This window comes from Perca fluviatilis, chromosome 1 (genome assembly GCF_010015445.1).
Source record: "Perca fluviatilis chromosome 1, GENO_Pfluv_1.0, whole genome shotgun sequence".
Classification (NCBI taxonomy): Eukaryota; Metazoa; Chordata; class Actinopteri; order Perciformes; family Percidae; genus Perca; species Perca fluviatilis.
Genome location: NC_053112.1, coordinates 32844983 through 32866385, shown reverse-complemented (window position 1 = coordinate 32866385; position 21403 = coordinate 32844983). Strand labels below are relative to the sequence as shown.

Here is a 21403-nt window from a genome sequence, read left to right as displayed (position 1 = left end):
GCTCATTCTTAATGTGGCATGCCATGTCATTTCTGCTTAAGTTAAAAGCTGTTTACTTTGAAGTGAGGCTCGACTTGCACACAGAGCAACATTTTAGTGATGCATGACCGTTCTCCTTTGCAGCCTGTGGATGACTCATGACTATCAGGATATACGGCTGAGGGCTATGTTTGTTTCTCACAAATACATCAAATGAAAAATCAGACAGACGTCTTCATCACTGTGTTACACTAAATGCTCTTCTCTTGCACACAAAAACACGTTTTGCTTCTCACATTTTTGATGAAAGATTTATCAGTTTCAATGGTGGAATATATCGATCGGTAGAGTCAACTCATGTGGTATTGCTGCTTGAAGCTTTCTTTAGAACCATTGTACCCCAAAATTACATACAGAAGGATCCCAAAGCACTTAATATACAACCACACTGTATAGCCTACTACTGACTTACAGTGTACTTCTACTTCAGAGGAAAATATTGCGTTACTACATTTACCTGAAAGAGACATTGCAGATTCAGATTTTACTCACTAAATATCACAATTAAAATGTGGAGTGATCACAGACATTTGCCTCATGGACTGATGGCAGCATGCCACGCATCACCCATCCAGCCCCTTATGAGAGCCAATCTGCGTTAATCAACAACCAGAACCAGACTGGACTCACAGACTATAGCCTCCAAAATGACCATACAATTTAAACAAAACCTCTCTAAAATTGTTTTAACATAAGCTATACAGCCTTCATGAAATTAGGATTTACTTTAAGGCTGTTGTAATTTTAGACCATTAGTCTCCACTAGGTGTATCAAATAAACTGGAATATTGTGTGGATATTTCTTTCAAAGTTCTTGTGCTTACTTTCATGTAGCCAGCAAACAAGCTACTGCTCCCATCACAGCCAATTTTGACTAAATGACAAATGAGCGGAAAACACACAGGTCAGAACTAAAGCAACTTTTACTTCAGAAAAAAAAAAAGATGACAGTTGTGATGTGAACAAAACAGAAGATGAGTTGAACCCTGATGGGAAATGAGGGTAATCAAAAAAACCTAATAACACAAAAAAAAAAAAAACACATTTCACAATTAATCTTGTCATGGATGGTCATCAATCATCTGCTTCAACTCTCTAATCCACTCTGTCACACTCCTAAACTGGAGCCAAAACATAAAAAGAATTAAGTGAGAAATATATTCTTTTAAATACTCCCCAAAGTCACTGCACAACAGTAATATTTTCTGCAAAGAGTATGCATTGAATCAAATTCACCTAAGGCAATGATTAGACTAAAAACATTTAAAAGTTAACCTAAAAAAGCCTAAGGATGCTGTAAATGTACACTCACTCCCAAGTGCCCTGCCTACTAAAGGGTGATATTGTGTGTGTGTGTGTGTGTGTGTGTGTGTGTGTGTGTGTGTGTGTGTGTGTGTATAGATAGTTAGATAGAGAGTTACAAGTAACAAGTCAACCCAGAAAACAAAAACATTTGAACCCAGGGATAACATGTTCAGTAGTGGGCCTGGCCATAATCAAACTGCAGCATGTTGCCAGTGAAGTGAGCACAGCAGGCCACAGCAGTCACTGCCTGCGTCCCCTGGTTGACCTCTGCTTCTTAACACCTAAACTCAGTCCTTGTACTCGGTGTACTTTTTGGCCGATCCGTGCACCTTGCTGGCGGGGTATTTCAGTCGGTTCAGGGCCATTTTACGAAGCACCGCTTGGGGAAGGTCGACGTGACACTTCTCGGCGAGCTCCACCAGGTAGATCATCACGTCGCTGAGTTCCTGTGCCAGCTGCTCTCGCTCGCACTCGGTCCAGTTCGGCAGGCCCTCGGCCACCTCCCCCCGCCACTGGAAGAGCTCCGACACCTCGCCCACTTCACCGACCATAGCCAGGAGCAGGTTGCGGGGCTGGTGAAACTGATTCCAGTCCCGCTCGTCCGTGAACTCCGCCTGCATCCGCCGAATGTCCTCAATTGTGGGCTCGGGGCTGAAGGTGAACCTCTCCGCCCCGGTTCCTCCGTTCTGCAGCCTTGGATGAGACGATGCCTCCGTTGCTGCTCCGTTCACCACAGCGGAGTGTGGCTTGTTAGCAAAAGCTTCGTTGCTGCAGTGTGAAGATACCGATGGCACGTCACCATTTATTCCACAGGCGTCCTTTCCGTTTTTAGCCATCATTGTCGTATGATTTTTATCAGCGGTGCCTCTTGAATGCAAGTTCTCAAACTCAGTAAACAAGCAACTAGCTACACACGTGAAGAGGTCCCGCCAACTGTCAAAACGGAAATGATGCAGCTCGTGTCGGAAGCCAGAATCCTACCGAGACTGGGCTTTGTAGTTTTAACATGTAAGCTAGTAGCGTTCACGCACATATAGCACGTCACTTTAAAAAAACTACAGCTCCCGTGTTCACCGGAACATTACAACATGGCTGCCTCCTGTGTTGCACCAAGTGAGCTGCTACATATTGTGAATAAACGGCTATCGATAGTGTATCCAAAGGCTTCGTTTGTTATCAGACGGATAAACACGTCAAGCCCACGATGCGGCAGTCAACCGCAGCTGAGAGCGAAAAGGTAAGTGAGGCTGCTAAGATGGACTAGCTACTGCGTTATAGTGCCAATGACCTGGCCCTTACTCACCTGTATGTAGCTAAGCAGCAGGCTAGTAACTAATGTGTCCTACAATGGATAGGTGGAGGTGTATGGTGTAAATGTTCATCTTTCATATAAGTCTTTGATGTACTGTATTGTTGACGAACCTCAACCAGAGAAACAAAAGGGACTGTTAAAAATAATCATATGTATTGTATGCATGAAGTTGTGGAAAACAAGATGCTGTATGGTTATACAACAGACTGTCATAAACAGTGCAGACGTGTGCAAACAAGTGCTCGCTGAGATCAGGCGAAGAAGAACTCTGGACAGAAAACAGCTTCTTCCTTGGGACACTTTGAACCTGTGAACTACAGCACTTTATAAAAGACTATATGCACTTTATAAAAGACTCTATATGTACTTTATAAAAGACTCTATATGCACTTTATAAAAGACTCTATATGCACTTTATAAAAGACTCCATGCACTTTATAAAAATCTCTATGCACTTTATGAGAGGCACTATGCACTTAAGCTTGGTTTGCACATTTTGTTTTATTAGTTATATTTTTGTAATTCTTGTATTGTTTATATTGATGTTATGTAGCCTACTGTATGTTTAAATGTAGGCCTATAAATTGTAATTTGTAAAAACTGAATAAAGCTCTTTTATAAAAAAAAAAAGCAAGGGCAAAAAAAAAAAGAGGTGGAGGGGAAGAGGTTTCCTCCGCTGAGTCGAATATTTTTGTAAAATGTTACCTATATCAAGATTCCTCGGATTAAAACTGTGACAACTTGCTAATTTACTGAAAAAAGCTGTGTTGAAATTGGGATAACTGGGGTGAGGCAACAGAGGTACTGTTGCTATGGTTACATAAAGTTGTTGCGCACTGAGTGAACGTCGGTTGTAGTCTTCTATATATATATATATACTGTCTATGGTTGTAGTCTTTCCCATAGACTGTATATTATTAGTTCATATTAACAGTCTATGGTCTGTCCATCAAATTGTTTTCCCCTTCCCTTAAAGAGATAGATATACTCCAGTGATTTAGTGTTGTACTTTCAAACATTTGAGGCACCTTGCAAGAGACAGATTTTCTTAATGAAAAGGTAAGAAATTGGACCAGCCATATTAAAACAATTATTAGTCCCTAACATGGATCAAGAGAAACACTGGATCCTACACCCCATAATGCAACTTAGTAGGATATGTTTATCCTCCCTGCCTGTTGCAAGCTCATGTATTTCAAACACCACTCTGTTTAAAGTTGTAGTCTCCAAACTCAACCTCTGGGCTGGATTACCAACTGAGCAAAGCGGGACCCCAGTATCCCGGGGTTTTACTACTTATACGTAATGTGATTGAATGTAACTTTGTTACGGTAGGCTATAAGAGATTTTTTACTAAAGTACAATATAAACTGACATGAACTGTCCCATGGTCCAAATGTAGTTTTAAAACTGTGATACTTTGCTCAAATGGCACATATTCCTGTATTAATTTGGGTTTAATCAGATAATCACACAGCAAACAAGAAACCATAAATCATTTTATTCCAGCATGGGAATAATACTGTCCACAGAGACATGGAGGAACCACTAATCTGCCGGGAGGGAGGGGGGTACTATTTTCTCACACAACTCCCTCCAGAGCCAAATAAATCACATTATCACCACCAATTGCAAATGTTTTTTTCCCCTAGTTGTGCATAGTACCTCTGTTTCCTTTTGGCATTGCATTGTGGGAAATTAGTTTACATTAACAACACAGTAAAAAAAGTATGCATACTGACTTTTTTTCAGTATATCTATTTTAGTCACTTTTCTAGTTCTAATAACCTGCAAAGAAATGTGTGCAGTAGGACATTAAGATACAGGTTCCGTTTGAAGTGTCTGGGGGTATTGTATATAGCAACTTTTCTGGCTGTTTCTGTTCTTATTAGTCCACATGTATAGTAGAGGGCTAGAGGCTTCTTTGATGTGGTCATTTTTTTTTTTTTTTTTTTTTTTTTTTTTTTTTTTTTTTTTTTTTTTTTTTTTTTTTTTTTTTTTTTTTTTCTCTCTCTCTCTCAGGGCTCCCCAGCAGCTGGTTGGAGTGGTGGGCTTGGAAGTCCATGCCCAGATTAACTCCAACACCAAACTGTTCTCTGGCTCAGGGGTTCGCTTCTCAGCACCTCCAAACTCCCTGGTGTCGCCTTTTGATGCATCCTTACCAGGCACATTACCCGTAAGTGTCCCATAACTGATTTCAAACAAAGATAACCTGTTGTTTTGCGTTTGCCTTCTTGTTAGGACATCAGGCAATGTCCCTGTGTGTCCCCAGGTCCTGAACAAACGATGTGTCGAGGCAGCTGTGATGACAGGATTGGCTCTCGATTGCACCATAAACAGGAAATCGCTCTTTGACAGGAAACACTACTTCTACGCGGACCTCCCTGTGAGTGTTTCACTCCCTGTCTTCAATTGTTGCTCTCTGTGCAACATCAAGGTTAATAACCGGTGGGACCACAGATGTTAGTGGGGGTAACAGCAGTGTAAAGACACTATAGTCCTGCACGTCATGCTGCAACGTTTAATATATGCTGTCCTCATCTGCCTCCAACTTCTCTATCCCAGCTCTCCCATGGAACTCTCCTCCTCTCATGAGCTGTAATTCAAATAGTGAGCAAGTCTCACTGAAGCAGCGAAAATGCTATTTGCCACACGTACAGACAAATGACACCGAAAGCTGTTGAAGAAAATGACCAGTGTTTTTTTTTTTTTAACTTATCAGCTCATTTCCTTTAGTGCACTTCTATTTTTTTTTATTTCCTTCTCCATGTCTTGGCTGATAATTTAGGGATAGTGAATGTGTTAGCATGTAGCAAACCGTTTCCTATTTATAAGCAGAGAAGGAGCAACATTAGTATTGATTTGCAGTCTTGTTTCTGTCTATCTGATGAATGAGTCTAATTAGTCTAATCCTTTTATGCCTGTTATATTTTAATCTGTTTTGGTCTCCACCAACTTCTGAGGGAAATATCTGGCACTCCATGCTCTACTATATTCACAAGCTCGTAGCTGACTTTGTGTGTTCGATGTTTGGTGCTGGGGAATTGGCATGCTGTGAGTTTTTAGAGCTTTTTTAACTGAAACTAACTGCCTGCGGTGGCTGGAAATGATGATTGAGAGCAGTGAGAGGGAACCAAAATGGTATAGATACAGACTGTAACACCAAAACAATGAGGTAAAAGACGCTAAAATGCTCCGTCGATTCCAAAGGAATGCTAATGTTGCTTTGTAACTGTTGGATGTTTAAACAAGCAACCTTAATGCTAACAAGTTCCCCATATCAACTTAAAAGGATACGTTGTATGATGTGTTTTTCGCTGCCCCCATAATGGCCAAAAAAATATTTATTGCAGCTTCAAATTCCTCTTATTGCAGTTTTCAAATGTACTGCTGTTATGGAATCAAAGAGGGAGAACATACAGTACATGTTTGCCAACATGGTATTTGAGGAATTACATATCGGTCCTGTACTCATGTTATGGGAATGTGGTTAGTATGTAAACGCCAACAACATGTCATATGAGCCAAATAGCAGTCTGGTAAGTTAGTGGTAGAGGTATTCCAAAAAGAAACCTCCTTAACGTTGATATTTCTATTTAACAGTCCAAGTGATGTACACTCTGCTCTTTATAATGGAGTGCTCGCATGGCAAGGTTTCACTACCCCTCAGAGCCCAAGGGTAATTTTACTGATATTATGAGTGACATTTTAAGGCTGAGATGGAAAAGACAAAATGTCATGGGAACTCTGTGGTAAATTTGCCCCACAGAGAGACCTTTTCTCATAAATCTGGAAATTCTCAGAAGAAAGGTGTCGGAGAATTTAGCATTTTGAGTGTTTAAAGTCTTTCCCTGGTAAGATATTATGCTAACACCGCTTTGGGCAAGGTAATGAGGAGGGTAATTATTATGGGCTGAAGAACTTGAGAAACAGATTTCCGTTGGTAGAATTTCATAAAACTTGCAAAGAAGTGGCTTAATATGAGAGTACCCTCCGGAATTAGCAAGCAATACGCGTATGAGCTCCAGATGGTATTTTTATTGCATTATTTTTATTACTCTATAGCACTGAAATAAATGATCTCTTCCTTTTGATATTTCTGATTAGTTTCTGCTCTAATTCCTTACTTGACTGTATTGTGAGGATGTGACTGATAAGGCTTCATAGAACACTACAGTTTAGATATTGATAGATGGAGGTTTTTCCCCCCATTTCACATACTTACTGGTTATCACACAGTTGCAGCAATACGTATTTTAATTACAATAGTAGGCATACATTATCTCCCCAGAAAGTCAGCAAAATCCCATCCAGAAGCGCAGGAATTACTGTTGGGTTCCTCTTGCTCTTTTGTGTGTTTGCTGGTGATTGCATCACCTCCTTTGGAGTAATGCCCAACAGTTGACACACACACAGCAGGGACGATAATACCCGATTACAACTTTTATTTTTCTGCAAGATTTCCCAAACAACTCATGCCGGCAGGTTGAGCCTGATCCTTTATTTGGGTTTTAGATTCACTGTGTGCACTGTGCACAATACCTGCTGTTACCTTGTTTATAATTATTTAGTTTGCATAAGTCTCCTCAGCTGCTCAAAAAGAGTGATGTTGTGTGAAACAGCTTGGTAAACTAAAGTCCGAGTGGTTTTAATTATGCAGATGATGGGGAATTTTTCACATCCGACCTAAAGTTTAAGTGTAATCAATGCTCGTAAAACCAAACCAGTAGCAAGTTTGAGGGAGAAATTATCCCGCCCTTGAAAAATGCATTTGTAAATTGCGTTGTACATTATTGATATGTTCCACTAGAAATCCCTGATTGCATTTTGTAAAACACCACAGTTGCTCATTAAATGATTAATGCTGCTGTCCAACCGGCATTCCTTCTTTCAAATGGAATGGCAGGCAAGGAAGTTGTTAACAGCCCTTTAATAACATGCCTCAGCAGCTCCACACTAGCCTACCAGCGAAAACAAATAATTACAATTTCCTTGAGATATTAAGTTTCCAAATAAACAGACATAGCCTGGCTATTGAAGCTTTGACATGTGTTTAATGACAACTATGAATGTCTTTGTGGCCCCCATGGGTAGCCGAGATCAGTTTGCTGGCACGAAGAATGACACAGCCGACTGAGTCTTGTTTGTTTAGTGACTTTAAAAATTTGTCAGGGAATGACTCCGCGGCTCACAACATGGAAATGAATTCCAAATGTGTGTACGTGTGTCCCATCCTGTTTGTACAGTATGTGAGCAGGCCTGCTTCACTAACGTTGGATATAAAGGGGGTGAGGGGTCATAGGGAGTGTTTGGAGCATCACTGCTCATTAGGGCCTAGAGAGTAAGGGGACGTGGCTACCAGGGTCTGATTAGCAACAGCCTTCATAATGTAGCAACAGCAGTTGATTTATTATGCAGGAAATGCATGCCAATAGTCTTTACTTGTACATATGCTCCAGGATGTATGGAGAGACAATGGCTGGGACCCAACTCATGGAAAGATTAAGTAAGAAACAGGGGATTTCTGATGAGCTGCAACAGTATTCACAAAAAATCCAGCAGATTTAAAGATTGAATCCTCCAAGAAGAACAGGAATTGAAAAAGAAAATCCCCCATTAGTCTGTTTTTTTTTTTTCTTCTTCTTTCGTCTGGTTCAAAAGGAGGAGGTGTGGAGGTGATTGATTGTGTCGATCAGGCACATTGTACATACAGAGAGCCAGTGACTAACAGCCCCCCAATCTCTTCTCCCACATCCTCACTCCCTTTAGCATAAGTATGATTAATGCGTAGTTCCTGTGATGCGGTTGCCATAGTAACATGGAGAATTAATACTTGGGGCAGCAGATTCTTTTAGGAATAGAGGAGTAAGTGAAATTGTTATTCTTATGTTTTTCTGAGTGGGAACCTTGAGTGAAGTGGCAGCACTCCTGCTGCATTATAATCATGGCCCGGCCAATCAGCCAGCACTGTGTTTAATTGATGCTGCCTGCCTCACCTTTAACGAGACCCATAACACTGACTGCGGCATACTTTGCTGTTATTTCACTGAAATAGTGATAAAAACTGTTGTCTTTATTGTATACTGTTATTGTATATGTTATTTTACATGCATAATTTGATGTATTTCCAATTGAAAAAGGATATTTTGTTTACACACAATGAGGGATCTTTCCATTCATTCACTCCAAGTATGTCTGGACAATAAACTAATGCAAATTTACAGCGCTTTTCAGCACACTGAAAATAGCTGAAAAATAGCTACAGCAAGCAATGACATCTAAGAAAAGTTAAACCAACCAGTCAGTCAACAGCCAAGTTTTCCTGCCGTAAATAACAGTAACAGTTAACGTGAATGTAATTAACATACAAAAAAAAAAAAAATAGTGCGAACAAAAGCAATTCATGTGAAGAGCGCCAACATTAGAAAGGAAATGAATGCACTGCAGGGGAAAAGTATTGTTTTCAAGGTAAATCTGATTATATTTGTATATCGTCATATACAGTAGATTTTAGTTCATATTGTCCAGCTCTATTCCAAAGTGAACGAGGAGAATATCAGTTAGCAAAATTTGTGTTTTAAAGCAACACTAGAGAACTTTTTGTAACTTACAATAATGTTTCCAAAATCGTTTCAACGGTTCATCAACTCATGACAGGGTGAACGGCACTTCTGCATTTGCTTTGCGGCTCTCTACCGGCTATAACCGCACTATGCAAGTTTGCCAGATCGGGTAGCGGATCTAAAAAAAAAAAAAAAAAAAAAAAAAAAAAAAAAAAAAAAAAAAAAAAAAAAAAAAAAAAAAAATTAAAAAAATTTTTTTATTATTTAAAAAAAAAAAATAATTTTTATTTATTATTTAAAAAAAAAAATTTTTTTTAATTTTTTTTTTTTTTTTTTTTTTTTTTTTTTAAAAAAATTTTTTAAAAAAAAATTAAAATTGAACATTGAACATCTATAGTTCGAATGAGACATAATGGGACAATTCCGCTTCCAACCTGTAGGGGGGCCGAAGCGGGAAAAGTTACCTAGTGTTGCTTTAATATAACAAAGTGAGTATGAAAGAGATAAAAGGATGGCATTGTACAATTATTTCCAGATTTTATACAGGCTGATGTATTTTTAAAATTTCAGGCTGGATACCAGATCACTCAGCAACGGCGGCCCATCGCAGTAGATGGCATGCTGACTTACAGCCTCCTCGGAGGGAAAAAGAGGAGCCAGGTGATCAGAAAAACTGTCAGCATCAAACAGATTCAGCTGGAGCAGGACAGCGGCAAGAGTCTCCATGATGACCTCCGCAGCCAGACACTCATAGACCTCAACAGAGCAGGTAACGTTAGAATGCGTTAGTCTGTGTCCTACGTTTTAAAGGAAGAGTCTGGGGGAGTTATATATTTTCCTTATTGTCAACAAATCCCATGAAAGGACAATAAATAAATTCTACCAGTGTGTCTGTGTAGCCAAAGCCTGATATAGCTTATTTCCTCTGTGCCATAGACCTTCATTGTTGCCCAAAACTATTAAAAACGCATCAAAAGTTTTAAGAGATGTACTAACGCGTTGTTGGTTTTGGTCTTCTCCTGAAATTTGTTGACAGTAAGATAAATATTTTAGGGCAACCTTCTTTAAAGCTATAGTGTGTAGTTTCTGCCGCCCCCATGAGGAATTCTAAGTAATGACAACAAAACTGTCGGCGCGTCCACATGATACAAGCCTTCCGTGATCGCGCACGTACCCCCACCCCTCCTCCACGCAGTGGCTAGTAGCCAAGGAGGACACGGAGGATTAAAAAAAACATGGACTCTTCAGAAGAGGTAATTATCTTCACTCGAGCTTCTGCGCGGGAATGTCACCGGACGACATAGCTGAGCCATATTGAGAAATACAGAGAGAGTTGTGTGGAGCTGATAGTCTTAATTAGCTTTGGCAATGGCTTGAATGTAACGGACGTTCATTAATATCAAAAAGTCACGCACTAAAGCGTTAAAACTGGAAGAAAAAATGTGCTGAGAGACATTGATTTAAATTGCTCAACAATGTGAGAACTGTTGAGGTTTGTTACAGAGTTTCATGGGACAGATACAGTAGGGATGTAAAACAGCTGTCTTCACATGTGTCAGGTGTAGGTCTAATGGAGCTGGTGATGGAGCCAGACATGAGCTGCGGAGAGGAGGCTGCTGCAGCTGTCAGAGAGCTTCAACTCATCCTGCAAGCCCTAGGCACCTGTCAAGGCAACATGTCTGGTATGGAAGTCACTCTCTGTCTCTCTCTCTCTCTTTTTCTGAGCTAAACCCAAACTTATTTCCCACTCTGTGTGCATGTTTTCTCTCTTTCTCCACAGAGGGCCAGCTGAGAGTAGATGCCAACGTATCTGTCCACAGACCAGGTGAGCCCCTGGGCGTCAGGACAGAGGTGAAGAACATCAACAGTGTTCGATACCTGGCCAGGGCTATAGGTGAGCACCTTAAAAAGTTAAATTTCTTAATGGGAGGATTGCAGGGTGACTTAGGAAAGTGACAGGTAGTTAGGGAGGCTCTTTGAACACTCTTCCACCTGAATGGGTCTCAACCGGCTGCATGATTGCGCTCACATACTCTGAAAGTAAAGACCTTTTTCTGAGTCATTTTTCACAAGGAAGGAAGTCCCCCGGCAGTCTAGAACTATAACAGCATAACTAAGAGAGACTGGTTAAGAAGAGGAGCCTGGTCGGGCTAGAACTGTCCCCAACCAGATCAGGCTGTACTAGCCTTCCTCCCTCTACTTTTATCATATTATTGATTATATGGTAGATGAAACGACTATGACGAGAAGCAGGTGGGCCGGGCTAAGCGGACGCTGCAACTCCTCACTCCCTAACTATAAGCTTTATCAAAGAGGAGGGTTTTCAGTTTATTCTTGAATGTGGTGACTGTGTCTGCCCCCCGAACCCAGACTGGGAGCTGGTTCCACAGGAGAGGAGCCTGATAGCTGAAGGCTCTGGCTCCCATCATACTTTTAGAGACTCTAGGAACCACAAGTAGCTCTGAATTCTGGGAACGTAGTGCTCTAGTGGGAGAATAAGGTACTAAGTGCTAAAATAATATTTTCAATGTGGGACTTTTACTTGTTATGGAGTATTGCCACAGTGTGGTATTGCTCCTTTTACTTAAGTAAAGGATCTGAATACTTGTTCGAACACACACACACATACAAAGAAGCCAAAGAGGATCAGATGCATACTCGCACTCCTGCAATTGTTGTCAGGTGTAACGCAAACATCATATTTGTATTTCTTTCATACTTAAAGATAGAATTTGTTCTTTGTGTAAGACAGGGCGCATAGTTAATATTGGCAGTAACTTGTGAAGCATGAGTTTAGGACTGACAACCAGTCACAAACAATTAGCTGTGTGACAGCAGCATGTGATGCTGAATTGGCTTCTCGCAGCTGCTCGCTTAAAAAAGCATAGATTTTACGTCAACTCTAACTTTGCCGACTGTTGATTGAGCTCCACTTAAAAAAGCTGACAAAGAGCCACAGCCAGAAAATTTCAGCATTTTACGTGCTGGTTTTGCAGCATGGTTTGACATACCGTGTTGCTGTGCTTGAATTATTTATCAATGAAGTTGTATCACATTTACTCTGCTGCTGAACGAGTATTTAAAAGTCATGGAGACAAACATCGTTTATCACAGTTATAATGTGGCAGCAGTCAGAGACCCGGGGAGTGCCAGTGTATCACAGCAGATGTTTGGCCTTTACCACAAAATGAAATCTGTGTGTACTGGTGTTATTGAATAAACCGTCTGTATTTGTGGCCATGTTCTCCTTTACATCTCCAGACTACGAGATCCAGAGACAGATCGGAGTCCTGCAGAGAGGGGGGACGGTGCAAAACGAGACCCGGGCGTATGATTCCAAATCAGGGTAAGAGGATGACAAAGCAGGGCCGTGATGCCAAGCTTGAGCCAGTACAACACCCTCTGACTGGGAGCTCTGCCTGGTTCATTAGTCCGGCGCTTTGCTGAGGAGGAACCATCATGGTAATCATGATGAATAGAGCCATTTGGATGCTGCCGTCATGCTGTGTTATCTGTGAGCTATGTGCTACTCACAGGCTTGTTAGCTCACAGAATGTGCCGGTGCGCACACAGCTGAAGTCTTGGTCATATTCTGGTGCTCTGCCTCCTTCCTATCCTTAGATAGTGTATGTATGTGTGTGTGTGTGTGTGTGTGTTTGTGTGATGGCCTGTGATTGGCTCTTTCTTCTGATTCCTGTGATGGTGGCTACAGATTTGTCTATACTGGTTTCTGGAAGACATCAGAAAGACAGTCATTTGTTCCCAGCCTTTTTTGGCTGGACCGCATTAAAGCGAGGCTAGCCCTGTAAACGCAAAAGTCTGAGTGAGTGATGAAGTTACACCATCGGTCAGTCGAGTTGCAGATGCCTCAAAAATGAATAGGCAGTGTTTCTGCTGGGGATGTCTTCGCAGTAAATACAATCTCACTATAGAAAACAAAATTATGCAATGATTAATCACATGGAATATGGAAAGCCGATGAGGTCATTATTTGCCCCCTTTTTTCCTGCCTTTTAATATAGTTTTATATCGCCAGCTGGTGGTGTATTATTTTATTTATTTATTTATTTTTAAACAGTGTTGCAAACAAAAGAGAATTCATTAACAACTTGGGGATTATGGGGATTCATTTGCTGATTTATTTTGTCAATTCATTATTTGGTCTCTAAAATATCAGAAAATTGTAAAAAATTCTAAATTTCCATAAGTAGAACTCAGACCTCTTGTTTTGTCTTCATATCTTTTGTTTAGGGAGACCATTCCTATGAGGGACAAAGAAGGTCTTCAGGACTACAGGTGTGTGTGTGTGTGTGTGTGTGTGTGTGTGTGTGTGTGTGTGTGTGTGTGTGTGTGTGTGTGTGTGTGTGTGTGTGTGTGTGTGTGTGTGTGTGTGTGTGTGTGTGTGTGTGTGTGTGTGTGTGTGTGTGTGTGTGTGTGTGTGTGTGTGTGTGTGTGTAGCTGAAGCTGATGGAGTCAAATGATTAGGGGAGTAAGTGAAATGTGACAAGTGTGGTGTCAAGACGACTATTAGTATCTAAACAAAAGCCAACCTCCTCTTCTCTAAGCTTATCTGTACTGCTGATAAAGCATTCTCTTCCCCTCCCTTTTGTTTTTCTCCACCCGTCCTGCCTTCAGGTTCATGCCAGAGCCTAACCTGCCCCCTCTGATTGTGTATGAGGATAACGCATCGCTGCCCTCTGGCATTGATGCATGCCAGGCGGTAGTGGTGCAGAAGATAAGAGAAGGGCTGCCAGAGCTACCCAGTGTCAAAAGAGACAGGCTGGTGCAAACGTACGGCATCCTGCCCGAGCACAGCTTCACCCTGGTGGTGAGTTTTTATAAGCGAGTAGAAAGCAACCAGTGAGAGGGGAGTTGACTCCCTCACTAAATCTCTTTCCTGCCTCTGTAGTTTAATTGCCGTCAGATCAAGTCCAAGCAGAGTCAGCTTGGATGCAGTCCGGCTTGGCAGCCGTATACTGCTGGACTCTGCTGGGCTGATTTGATCCTAATTAGATAATATGCATGTGAAGGGCTGAAAGCATTTTCATGGTGCTTTGTTGCAGAATGAGGACGGGCTGGTGGAGTACTTTGAGGCGGTGTTGAAGGCGACCAAGATGCAGCCGAGGAAGGTGATTGGCTGGGTGACAAACGAGCTGGTGGGTCACCTCAAACAGCAAGACATGAGTGTGAGCCAGAGGTGAGACTCTCACATACATCCTTTCATGTGGCTTTTACAATATTTACATAATGCATATTGTTTGTCTTGCAGGTTTAAATGTATTTTTTTATTTTATTTATTTGCCAACTTGGCTCATGCAGTGCAATTCTGCTGCCAATGCTCGGGTCTTAGATGTCAGGGCTCCAGCACATGAACCCTCTGTGCCTCTTGTGATTGGCTCGCTCACTTTATACCTTTTGCATGCTGTACCTGAACATGTTGTTGAATTCGAGCTGTGGCAGAATGGAACATAAAAGGTACCCATGGGAAGATGGCTTTACTGCAGCTGCTTTCAACTTGAGAGTCACAAGGTCATTAGATACTTTTCTCTTAATTCAATCAAACTTTTAGCTTTTTTTCCTGTGAAATACTGAATCTTTTTTAGTCTGAAGGCCTACTCGGATAAATAAAACATCCTTTTAAAGAAAAAGGTTAAAATATTCACTTATATTCCCTAAGCCTTGGGGCATAGCTTAGGGGTTAAGAAGCTGACCATGACCCACAATGCTCCAAGTTCAGGTCCGACCGCGAACCCTTCTCTCCCATCTCTCCACCACTGTCTGTAATGATGGCATAAACAATGTCTGTCAGGCTTCTCTTTATTTTAAGGAGTCTCAAGCCACTGCTTCAAGGGTTTAACGCGCGTGAAAAACTGTGAGTTCATGTCAGAATAAATTGTCACCTAAAAGTGATTTTAGTGCATCAGGGGTGTCAGAAGTTCAGCTCCATATCCTTCAGCTCATGACTCAACTTAACTCTGAGACACCTACTTCAAGAAGTCAAGCATTTAAAGCAGATGGTTATACAGATACATTTGGCGTACAAAGAATCTCTCAAGCTCTCAAAAAAATCCCAACAGCAGGTTTCTGCAGGGAGAACTAATTCCCTCTTGATAAACACATACATAACCATTTGAGCTTAGTTAAAAACACCCAAAACTTAGCACATAAACAGGAGTGTAAGGTGGGGGAGGGAGTTCTGGTAGCAAACAGTGTTGGCATGTGCGTTTTAGCAGAGTGAAGTTGCAGTCAGACTAAAATTTGTCGTAATTCACTCGTGGTGTGGCCAAAAGCAGGAAGGATATGTAGTAATAATAATAATAATAATAATAACATTTAAGTGTATTGTATGGCACCTTAAAGTTAGCCTGACAAGCCAGACTCACATCAAGATGTTGGGTCTGGGAACTCACCATTGGCAGGGCTCAATCCGAGGGGCGGGATAAACGGTTGTCTTTCAAATTCCCTCTGCACGCAATAGGTTAGCGCTACAACCAGGCAGAGCAACGAAGAAGGTAGCGGGGCTAGTTGATAGATTCAACTTTTGCCGTATCCGGTCGGCAAAACTCCGAACACATCTTCCTTTTTTAAGAATGACTTCAGTGCCGTTATTTGTTCTTTACTCAAAGAAAAGCTTAACTCCAAGTCTCCCAGAGTCGTGGCCAGTCGCTGTTCGCCAGCAGCAGCAGCCATAAGAGCGCCCACCGACTCTATACACGATGTGATTGGCCTGACCAGAGTTTGTTTTTTCCAGCTCGCAAGTCAATGGAGAGTGCCTAGACCCCCCTGGCTGCAAATTACATTTGCTGCCGCTAGTGTGCGTCTAGATTTCTAGGCTAGCTTAAAGTACTTTTAAATAAGAAAATGACATGCACCAAGTGCTTCGCATGAAAATATACATAGAATGAACATAAAAACAGGGAAAGCATGCCATAATGCAAAATAAGATGGAAAATAAAACCCACTGAATAATACAAATAAAGTAAAAAAAAAATAGAATACATAACATTTTAAAAGAAGTGCAGCAGTGAATGCATGTGAAGCAAAGCGCAACAATAGTTTCAGGAATTTATCAGGAAAGTCAAAGCTAGTTAAAGGCTAAAGTGAAGAAGAAAAAAAAAAAAAAGTAAAGCACGGGAAGGGTTTTAAACATGAACTGCAGGAGCTAGGCTAACAGCCGTGCACAAAGTCATTAATTATGCAGCGTTTCCTCAAAGACTTTTACTGTCCCTGTCCTTCACTGCAGCTAAACAGCGTTTCTTTCTTTCTCTCCCTTTGTTTCTTGCGGGTTTGTTTGTGTTTTTGTGTGTGTGTTATAGATGATAAAATAAAAATAAAAAAAAAAAAAAAAAAAAAAAAAAAAAAAAAAAAAAAAAAAAAAAAAAAAAAAATATTTAATAATTTAATTAATTAATAAAAAAAAAAAAAAAGGAGGAAAAAAAAGAAAAGGGGGGAAGAGGAGAAAAAAAGAAGAAAAAAAAAAAAAAAAAAAAAAAAAAAAAGAGGAAGGGAAAAAAAAAAAAAAAGAAAAAAAAAAAAAAAAGGAAAAAAAAAAAAAAAAAAAAAGAAAGAGGGAAAAAAAAAAAAAAAAAAAAAAAAAAGAGATAAATAAAAAAAAAGGGAGAAGGAGGGGTTTAGGGGGGGAAAAAAAAAAAAAAAAATAAAAAAAAAAAAAAAAAGGGGGAAAAAAAAAAAAAAAAAAAAAAAAAAAAAAAAAAAAAAAAAAAAAAAAAAAAAAAAAAAAAAAAAAAAAAAAAAAAAAACACAACGCTAAGTGAAATCAAAATGTATATAGGGCAACAAGAATCATAATAACAAACTCACTTCAGTTGTAAAAAATCTCTAAATATCTCATTTTGTGGTTGCTACTCGTGACACACATTCCACAAAATCTTCCGTTCTGTCTCAATAGGAGATGCCACTAAAAATCTAAGTTACTGAACTGGTTCCTCTCTATTCCTCAATACATTTTACACTGGATTACAAAGCATTTAGGTTTTTTTTTCTCTGCTGTATAGTGCTAAGAATAATGTGTTTATAGTCAAGCTACAGTGTCCGCACAATGACAGCACATTACCCTCAGTTTGATAAAATAATTCTGTCTGAATGAACCATTCTGCAGTGTACTGATTTGGTTTGATTGACATCAGCGGTTATTAGATTCTTAGCGTTCACAAATACTGATTAGAGTGTCGCATACGACACACAAATAACATGTGCGAGGTCATAAATCATCAGATATTCCCTAATTCTTTGCGTCTGTCGATGAGAAAAGCCTGCTTTGATAAAATCCAATTACATTAGTAAAATCATTACTTTTTGGAAGGTGTTGTTTAGATCTCTCCATGCTGAAGGCCTGTTAGCAGGAACATGTTGGATTTGGTATAGAAAAACAAAACAAAAAAAACAACTCTTGAAATCGAATACAATCTTTTATTGACATGTTGATACAAAGAGAAAGCTGCCATAGTACCTTTCACATTTGCCTATCTAGCCACCGGCTATGAAAACAACACCAGTTGTCTCCCACTGATTCTGTTTCTGGCATACTGAGACGCTGGATATAAAGACAGACACTCCTTTCATTTGAGCAATTTTCTTAAAATGGTAGTGTAATAGGGACTGTGGCTTAAAAAAAACTGATTGACTGATCACGACTTTAGAAAATTCACTTCAGCTTGTTGATATTGAAATTGATGTCCCCGCCCCCCCACACTGTCGTTCAACTCAGCCCAATTTTGTTCTATGATCATTTCTTAGAATAAAAGAACCCGCTGAGTCATTCATTGCAGAGCAAATTAAATTGAAACAAGTAATGGACTGACGTCAGCGCAGACGCTGTGAGCTTTAGCTTTATCTACTATTCCCAGACTTTGTTGTGTAGCATTTGTGCATGAGTGAACCACAAAGTAGCTGGTGTGTCTATTATGCATGATGTTTCATTTGCTTTGGTGGAAAGGAGGGCGCGTTAAAGAAAAACAAAGTAGAGTAGCCGGCAGGACTGTCAGAAGCCGCAGGCGGGGGAAGAAACGGAGAAACTCGGCTTTAATACAGTAAGTAGCATTTTGGGTGTAAAATAAAAAGGCTTTCTCTTTGCGCGTCCATATGAGGACTGTAAATAAGGAATCTCTTTACGTTGGCTTTCCTGTATAATGTGTCCAAAGCTCTTTTTGCCCCTCTAGCTACAAGGCCCTTGAGTAGTATAGATGAAATACGAAAATCGGGAAGCACATTGTTCAGGTAGCCAGAGAGGTGAAACTCACCTGACATGACATGTCATTAAGAGCACGTTTCGGGGAGCTTCCACCAGCGGAGACAAGTCACTCTGCCACAGTCCAGTCCTGTGGCCGATTTGTGGCAGGATGGTGACAGCATGACGACAGTCACAACTGTGAAATATGTCACCAGACCTACAGCGATGCTCTGTAAAAACAAATCAACAAACAAATCATGCACCACTTGTTAATCCTGTTTTGCTGTTTATTTTCCTCTTTTACACAAATATGTGGCTATATTTTTTTTTTTGTAATTTAGTTGAGCGTTCCAGGTGCCCCCTGGAAACTGCAGATAAGCCCCTACATGGGAATCCCTGCTCTGTTTGGAGTCTTTCAGACTGAGTTTTGTTGGTCAAGATGGATGGTTTTCATCTATTAGTTTCTCCTGACCGTGTTTGGAGGAGGTTTTAGCTGAGATGGACGGTCTGGTCTGCAGCACGCTGAATGAAACGGTGTCTCCACCTAATGTATTCTAATTGGCTTCTTGTTTGCGTTTGTCTGGTAGCCCGGGGAATAAACAAAGCAGACGTAGAAAAAGACAAAACACATTATAGTCAAATCACGAATGTTGATAGACTTTTCAGTCTGACTCCTCCCCCCCCACCCCCTCCTTTTATATCACCAATTCTTCAGTGCGTTTATTAAACCGTAATGAAACAACACCTTCATGTGATTTCAGCCCAATCTCTCCTTCTGCCCTGGCTGAGCTGCTGGAACTCCAGGAAACAGGACACATCTCCTCTTCGGTTGCCAAGCAGGTCAGTCAGCTGCTCCGACCAGGCAATTATCCCCCGCTCAGTCTGTCACTCAATAGGCCTTTTTCACGGCAGACATGTCATAGTAGGAAAAGCACAGGCGTATTCAAAACCATTAATGATGGCCGCATTCCACTTAGGAGAGGCCCTGGTATTGTGCACGCTGACTCACTGAAATAGCTTACTGGGACACTTGATTGAATTGAGCCATCGTTAAGGTTATCAATTTCAGCGGTGCTTTTCCTACTATGACAAGTCAAAATGTCTGCTGTGAAACCGGTCCATAGCAATTTTCAGCTCCTTGTTTAGCTGTCCCATCTGTTTTGGTTCACTCTCACCGCTCTCATAGCGTTGTTTTTTGCAGGCAGCTGTTTTCAGTGAAAAAGCTCTATATATATATATATATATATATATATATATATATATATATATATATATATATATATATATATATATATATATATATATATATATATATATATATATTAAAAAAAAAAAAAAAAAAAATATACACTACCTGCTCAGCACTAAACAACAGACAGACATAGTTAGCATCTAGCTGGTGAACATAGTGCAGCATTTAGCAGCTAAATAGACAGATATTTCCCTCAGAAGTTGGTAGAGACCAAAAACATTTCCTACTATGACAAGTCAAAATGTCTGCTGTGAAAAAGACACACACACACACACACACACACACACACACACACACACACACACACACACACACACACACACACACACACACACACACACTCTTGTGACACTCTTTGTGGGGACCTGTCATTGACATAATGCATTCCCTAGCCCCTTACCCTAACCTTAACCATCACAACTAAATGCCTAACCTTAACCCTAACCATAACCCAATTCTATCCTTAATCCTAAAACCAAGTCTAAACCCTCAAACACCCCTTTAAACTTTTAGGGTCCAGCATTTTGGCCCCACGAAGCTGTCGGGACCCCACACATATAGTGGACTCCCAGTTTTTGGACGCCAAGAATATAGTTAAACAAACAAACAAACAAACAAACACACACACACACACACACACACACACACACACACACACACACACACACACACACACACACACACACACACGTGTTTGTGTCTCACCTGGTCTCTCCCCTCTCTCAGGTGTTCCAGGAGATGTGGAGGTCATCGGGCAGGACGGCCCCTGAGATAATCCAGGAGCAGGACTTGGGTCTTGTTAGTGACATCGCACAGCTGCACAGCATCTGCCAGAAGGTGGTAGACTCGCACCCTGATGAGGTGAGGGCTCACATGCAAATTCTCACTTGTAATCACATTGTCTTTTTATTGTTTTTTTTTTTTTTTCACACATTTGAGATGTTTTGTGCCTCTCTGTAGGTCCACGCCATCAGAAATGGAAACGAGAAAGTTCTGAACAAGCTGATGGGCCTGGTTCAGAAGGAGACCAAAGGCCGAGCCGACCCAGTTCTGGTGAGGGCAATCTTACACGAGAAGACGTCATGAAGGTCGGACTGTTCTGCGAGACGCAGCCAGATGACAGACACAGAGTCCAATCATGGCACACGGCACATTCAGGAAACGACGGACGATACGACAGTGATGTTTGTCGATCTGTATGAAAATGCAGAGTAATCATTTCCCTGTCACACGGCAGTATATGGTACCTGGTCTTCAGCGGGTTGATGAAATAAAAGTATTGACTGTCAAGCTGAAAATGAAGCTACCATCCTTAGTTCCTGAGAGGTTGGCATTTTTGTAAATACTGAACAATAGTTTTCACCGGACTGCAACAATTATCATCTGTATTTATGGGTTTAAAAAGTAATAAAGCTTTTCAGATGAATGCTCTCTGTGGCAGTGTGTCATATTAACATTGGGTTTGTTTTGTCAGACAAAAAAGGCATTTTGGATCCCAAGATATGGTAGGTTACTATTTTTTTCTTATTCTGACGAGGCTATAAGATTTAATGAGACTTATAAGGAGGAAAAGTAAAGTTCGCTTGAAAAACGATGCACGTTGATTAACAGTGGAGAACTAATTAAATGTTCATGGCCCTTTTTAGGAAATAAAAAAAGATTGATTTCAAGAACAATTCCTCTAAACAGTCCTGCATATAATTCAATACAACTTTGTTACATTGGCCACTGCCATATTGGCA

At 40.6% G+C, this 21403-nt stretch overlaps 2 protein-coding genes across 2 annotated transcripts; one reads left to right on the top strand and one right to left on the bottom strand.

Annotated features, from left to right (window-relative positions):
- Nucleotides 1-276: 276 nt before the first annotated feature.
- On the bottom strand, nt 277-2310 carry dctpp1 (dCTP pyrophosphatase 1). The gene has a single exon (XM_039814922.1). The coding sequence runs from the start codon at nt 2181-2183 to the stop codon at nt 1632-1634; it is 552 nt and encodes a 183-aa protein (XP_039670856.1). The 5' UTR covers nt 2184-2310; the 3' UTR covers nt 277-1631.
- gatb (glutamyl-tRNA(Gln) amidotransferase, subunit B) lies at nt 2292-21092 on the top strand. The gene is made up of 13 exons (XM_039814911.1): nt 2292-2581; nt 4679-4832; nt 4929-5042; nt 9790-9988; nt 10779-10901; nt 11000-11113; nt 12481-12565; nt 13471-13515; nt 13855-14047; nt 14283-14416; nt 19171-19249; nt 20388-20522; nt 20622-21092. The coding sequence occupies exons 1-13, from the start codon at nt 2433-2435 to the stop codon at nt 20745-20747; spliced, it is 1650 nt and encodes a 549-aa protein (XP_039670845.1). The 5' UTR covers nt 2292-2432; the 3' UTR covers nt 20748-21092.
- Nucleotides 21093-21403: the final 311 nt, after the last annotated feature.

What these genes read in the sequence shown, in the direction of transcription:
- dctpp1 (XM_039814922.1), bottom strand. Translation starts at nt 2,183, where the DNA reads ATGATGGCTAAAAACGGAAAGGACGCCTGTGGAATAAATGGTGACGTG.
- gatb (XM_039814911.1), top strand. Translation starts at nt 2,433, where the DNA reads ATGGCTGCCTCCTGTGTTGCACCAAGTGAGCTGCTACATATTGTGAAT. An exon ending in CTGTCAAGGCAACATGTCTG is followed by an intron (nt 10,902 to 10,999) that starts GTATGGAAGTCA and finishes CTTTCTCCACAG; the next exon opens with AGGGCCAGCTGAGAGTAGAT. An exon ending in CCTCTTCGGTTGCCAAGCAG is followed by an intron (nt 19,250 to 20,387) that starts GTCAGTCAGCTG and finishes CCCCTCTCTCAG; the next exon opens with GTGTTCCAGGAGATGTGGAG.